This window comes from Anoplophora glabripennis, unplaced genomic scaffold, assembly GCF_000390285.2.
Source record: "Anoplophora glabripennis isolate ALB-LARVAE unplaced genomic scaffold, Agla_2.0 scaffold728, whole genome shotgun sequence".
NCBI lineage: Eukaryota > Metazoa > Arthropoda > Insecta > Coleoptera > Cerambycidae > Anoplophora > Anoplophora glabripennis.
Genome location: NW_019417136.1, coordinates 79,049 through 85,048, shown reverse-complemented (window position 1 = coordinate 85,048; position 6,000 = coordinate 79,049). Strand labels below are relative to the sequence as shown.

Sequence of the window (6,000 nt, the reverse complement as noted above, 5' to 3'; positions counted from 1 at the left end):
TGACGACAAATATAACAATTTATAACTTCAAGGATCTACAATAGACCCTCCAAAGCTGCTTCCTTAAAATTATTTTTTTATTGCTAATATTAAATTTCTACGCTATGCTTGCATTTTCACTAAAATTGAAATATCTCACAAACTATAAGTCCTAGGTATGCAGAACCTTTAATAAAGTTCACCTATTTTTTTACGGTGCTTTCAAAAATGCAGTAAAATACAGGGTGTTCCATTTAAAAATACATAACTTTGATATGGTACGTTTTTCCTGGACACCCTGTATATTTCAAAATATTTTTAAAATATAGCCGTAATCAACCTACACATACCCACCTAAACAGGTTTCTGTAACATTTGCCGTTTGGTCACTAGCGACCGAGGCGTTACTGGTGGCCCACCCTGTATGTAATTATCTCACCCAATGCGGATTTTCATTAGACCAGTAGCTAAAGTTTTGACGATTAACATGGCCGTGAAGAATAAAAGTGGTCTCATCAGAAACCAAAACATTTTCTAGTTGGATTAAGCTTCTGAGTTTATAGGGATGCATTTTATTTTATTTTTACGGAAATAATCGAGGTATGGAAAACATTCAATGCTGAAGTTGCTTGTCGACTTGAAGGATGTGGGTTTTCGTCAAACTCATGCAGTAGATTTAATATGGTACTGTTACTCAATGCATTAGAAGCTTCTTTTTTTATTTGCAGTACATGTCAATCATTTAAGATACACCCTGTATACTATGTCACTAGCCCTAGTAGTGCAAATACTCCAGAACCAAGTAACTCTGTTGTAGGTCTAATGATGCCGTTCTCTCATCGTAAAAGTAGAACGACAAAAGGCGATAATCGAATTGGCACCCCAGTGCCACAGATGCTAGAAATTTGATTGCCAGAGAGCACGGTCAAATTGCAAGTCATTCCCGACAAGCAATTCGCCTTCCGTTGCGGGCACTTGAACGATTAACTGATTTTTGGGTTCTCAGGTAAGGATATCTGACCATTCATTTTGATGACATCATGAAACATTGACGGCTGGATCCAAAAGTTAAGAGTAAATTTTAAGATAGTGTTATCCTCGCCCTAACTGTCGGTTTAGTGGTCTGGGGGAGGAGGTTGTCTCTGGTGAACATGAACCGGTCCTCGAGCTGTTTGATTGGTAAAAATTGAAAATCGAAAGTATGATGAAATTTGTCTCAATCATCCCAGATCCTCGACTGTCTATTTTGGTCCTTTGAATGTTACAGTTCATCTCGAGAGCGATGAATCTATTTATTGTTAGGAAAAATTCGAAAGGTGGATGGAATTTCGGATGCACGCACGACATGTGAAATTATGTCATTAGTCCAGTCGGCAGAGGCCGAAAAGTTACTGTTGGTGATATTTCCTTGATAACTCGGAAATAACTACACAGGAATACTTTAAATGATGAGTACAATAACAGGCTAATTTGCTGACAAAGTATTTTATCAGGAAAAAAATTATTAACAATTTAATAGTGAAAAAAAATTTGTTTAGTAGTTTTCTTTAAATAACTCGCGGGATGACTTTGTACGAAAAAATGCTTAGGACGTGATTTTGTTCGTAATAAAAATAGCTACAAAATGGCGGTGGTCCGATTACGAAATTTGCAATAACAAAGCCGTGAGATTGAAAAAACGGTATAAAACGCCAATTTTTTTAAGTTGCTGTAAAAATGTCAATTATAAACAAAAAGTGATAAAACTTTCGAAAACTATAGTTCAATATATATACAATAATGACGCTAAAGCCGAAAATCAGGAGAGCAAAACTTTTTGTTCTATAAGGTGTTATACATTCATCGGCATCTGAAACTCGAAACTTTGCCAAATTTGTTCGAAGCTTTGCTGACACTTGAAATTTGGTACACACATAGTGTAAATATGCAGAAACCAAAAGCAATTTGCAAAATTCAAGTATCTTCATTTTTGCAGTTTTGGTAAGGTTTTATACGTCACCCTAGTTTTATACGTCACCGTTTTTTTAATTTTTGGACGTATATTTATGTATATTTATAAAATATTCCATTACGGTAGATTAGCCAGCATAATTACCTACAATTTAAAAAAATATATATTTTCATCGTTTAGATCCTAAGCTACTTAACATTTTGCGCCTGTTAGCCGTAGTCGTACATTATTCAACATATTAACATAAAACAAAATCGTACGTGTGGGGTAAACCTTTAACTTTTCATTTTCGAGCGCGAGCTCCGCTCTTCGGCGCTTGTATACTATTAGAAATATGCAACAGTAAATTTAAACAATTGTTTACTTAAAGTTAAAGGTTTACCCCACACGTACGATTTTGTTTTATGTTAATATGTTGAATAATGTACGACTACGGCTAACAGGCGCAAAATGTTAAGTAGCTTAGGATCTAAACGATGAAAATATATATTTTTTTAAATTGTAGGTAATTATGCTGGCTAATCTACCGTAATGGAATATTTTATAAATATACATAAATATACGTCCAAAAATTAAAAAAACGGTGACGTATAAAACTAGGGTGACGTATAAAACCTTACCAAAACTGCAAAAATGAAGATACTTGAATTTTGCAAATTGCTTTTGGTTTCTGCATATTTACACTATGTGTGTACCAAATTTCAAGTGTCAGCAAAGCTTCGAACAAATTTGGCAAAGTTTCGAGTTTCAGATGCCGATGAATGTATAACACCTTATAGAACAAAAAGTTTTGCTCTCCTGATTTTCGGCTTTAGCGTCATTATTGTATATATATTGAACTATAGTTTTCGAAAGTTTTATCACTTTTTGTTTATAATTGACATTTTTACAGCAACTTTAAAAAATTGACGTTTTATACCGTTTTTTCAATCTCACGGCTTTGTTATTACAAATTTCGTAATCGGACCACCGCCATTTTGTAGCTATTTTTATTACGAATAAAATCACGTCCTAAGCATTTTTTCGTACAAAGTCATCCCGCTGAGTTATTTAAAGAAAACTACTAAAAAATTTTTTTTCACTATTAAATTGTTAATAACTTTTTTTCCTGATAAAATACTTTGTCAGCAAATTAGCCTGTTATTGTACTCATCATTTAAAGTAGGCCTGTGTAGTTATTTCCGAGTTATCAAGGTTTGACACAGGACGAACCTCTACCAACTGGACTACACATGCAGTTGCTCCGTTGGACTCTACATGAACCCAATATCAGCTAAGGCTGCAAACTGCAACATCTAATACAGTGAATGTTTATGTCATAGCTTCGCATGCCATCTCCTACTGTTAGAACCGACATTCAATTATTTTCATATATTAAGTACAATAAAATCTATAAAAAAATTCTTACAACTTATATCGTTATACTTTTTTCCGTACGCTCGACAAATAACGCAGAAAATAGAGCGTGATACTTATGGTAGACCACTCTATTGCACATCTCCTGCATTTCTGTTTTTGGAATATATTATAATAAAATAAATAAACAATTAAATTTTACATGGTAAAGTGGCTTTCATTATGTATAGTCAGTCATTCCCCAATCTACATTAGATATTAATGAATGCCCTAATTACATCAATCATTCCTACCTTATTTTCAAATTCTGTAGCTTGCAGCATATCCCTGGGGAATCCATCAAGGATTATGCCTTCTTTGTCCATATTATCCGCTATGTGGGACTCCACATACTTCATCACGATCTCCTGGGGCACCATCTCGCCGTTGCTGATACAGTCCCTCAATTTCGACACCTCTGAATTGTGTCTTGGGTCAGGGGGTTCTGCCGCAGCGCGTAGAAGCTTACCAAGGCTGATATGGGTCCACCCCGTGTCTATTGCCGCTGCTGAACATAAGGCGGCCTTATTGCTGCCCGGTCCTCCTATGACCCAGAGAACTGGAGGGTAACCTGCCTTTATGGGTGAATTATAGTTGGGTTGTGATGTTGCGTGAACGGAAATGACTTGTGTTTGTGGCCGTAGTGGAGACGCCGTCCTACGCTCCGATCTAGAGTGCTCTGAAGGTACTTGAGGTATAGGAGGAGCAGCCTGTTGAAGTCATTTGTGAGTTATATTCAATTAAATTTATCCCACCCTTTATCAAACACATAGGACAGTGGGTGTCTGATATAGGATAGGCTATACTAGATAGGATAGGCTTCCTGAGGTAAAAAGAAACCAGTTTGGACCGAGTTCAATTTTATTTACGTAAAATGTTACAGGCCTTACCTAAATTTGTAACTGAAATTATTTATTTACTGGGACATTGCTTAATAAAATAAATAACTCGGGGTAAACCCAAAACGATCGTAATAAAACAAATTGGAAGAAAAATACTTAAAAAATATTTTATAGACCAATATCGCAGTAAATAAATAAATTCCGGAATAATTATATGATCAGGAAATCAATATACAGGGTGATGCACAAACGGTGACTATAAATGAAACTTTGTATTCTTTGGTGTAGGAAGCTTCGATAAAAAGATACATGGTGTTAAACTTTAAAAATATTTTTAATTTTTTTAAATAATTTAAAAACTAGTAAGTGAAATAATTTAAAATTGGGCTCATACATTTATGTAAACATTGTCCAAAATCTGAGGCCTTTTTCTAAAATTTAGATACCTCAGTGGCGGAGGTACATATCGGTGACATATTTTTCTAAATAAAATAGTACGCCACTGCTTTACGGTCATAATATTTTCGGATTCGTCTTTCCATTTTCTACAAATTACTACCCTTTTACATTTTTCGAAAAAAGACTGATTTTTGAGTAAAACTTAAAAAACGAATTGAAGTTTTACTTAAAGTGACAAACACTAACCATTCGGTTATTTAACCGAATAAATAAATTAATAACATTAGTCATCATTTTACTGATTTTATTTGAGTAAATGCTCAAAAATACCCCCATTTCCACGAACACAGGCGCGACAACTTTTTAGTAACGAAAATGCAATTTGTTGGAGGTTTATTGTTGCTTGAATCTGATGAGAAGAATTATTTATTCTTCCTTCTAACTGCTCAAGTGTATTAATTTGTTCACTGTATACCTGCCGTTGAACAGCACCCCACAATAACAAATCCAATGGGTTGAGGTCCGGTGTTTTCAGTTCGTTTTTTAAGTTTTACTCGAAAATCAGGCTTTTTTTCGAAAAACAAGAGAGAAAGAAAATTTTTTGTAAAATCATTATAGTTTCCGAGAAAAAAATTATTGAAGTTGTAGTACTTTCAACTATTACATCGCTGGATAACTGTAGTCTCTAGCGTCATTCCCGTTGTGCGCTTTACGCAATGTATCTAGAAAGCCACGTGGCCCCAGCGACTCCGAATACTGAAATCCGATTTTACAATTAGTGTTAACGTCTTTGTGATAGTGTTTACAATAGTTTTTTAGTAATTAGTGTCAAAGTGTATAGCAACTCGGAGTTGATGGATATCGTTTTAATTTATGGTGAAGCAAGACAACATTTGTATTAGTTCGTAGAATCTGGGTAAGACGGGCCCAAGTGTGTTTATACGTCGGTGGACAAAATTTTGAACAATAGCGGCAAAAGCAGTTGGATTTGCTGATAGAAAATAGGTGTTATAAAATTCTATTTATTTCTTTCATTGCGAAATTCTTTCAAGTTTTTGTCCGTTAATTTTTTATTACACTTCGCCTTGTGTAAGCTAAGGTTTTACAGTGGACCAGTTTCCAGTGTCGTGCAGAAGTGTATCATTTTCGAACTGCCCTTTTTGATTTTTTTTACAAAATTGTATTTTCCTCTGTACATCCAAAAAAATTTTTTTTTATGTACTGAAGTTCTGAATCACCCTATATAATGACCAAACTGAAAGATAAATCAATTTTGATTATTAATTTTTTAAGGGCAACCCTTTGGTATAATATTTTCAGTTTTAATTACTGAAATAACAACTTACAACACCTTATTTAGAACGATGTAAAAAACTGAAATTGTTCTATATTTTATATACTTCTGAATATTAGATTTAAGTATATTAATTAAAA

General features: G+C 34.2%; 1 protein-coding gene across 1 annotated transcript in view; it reads right to left on the bottom strand.

The window, feature by feature from the left end:
* LOC108910882 (adenylate kinase isoenzyme 5) overlaps positions 1 to 6,000 on the bottom strand; it is a 55,315-nt gene that overhangs the window by 7,893 nt on the left and 41,422 nt on the right. The window contains exon 7 of the mRNA XM_018715625.2: positions 3,580 to 4,035. Within this exon, the coding sequence (XP_018571141.1) occupies positions 3,580 to 4,035 (456 nt within the window). The remainder of the gene's footprint in view (positions 1 to 3,579; positions 4,036 to 6,000) is intronic.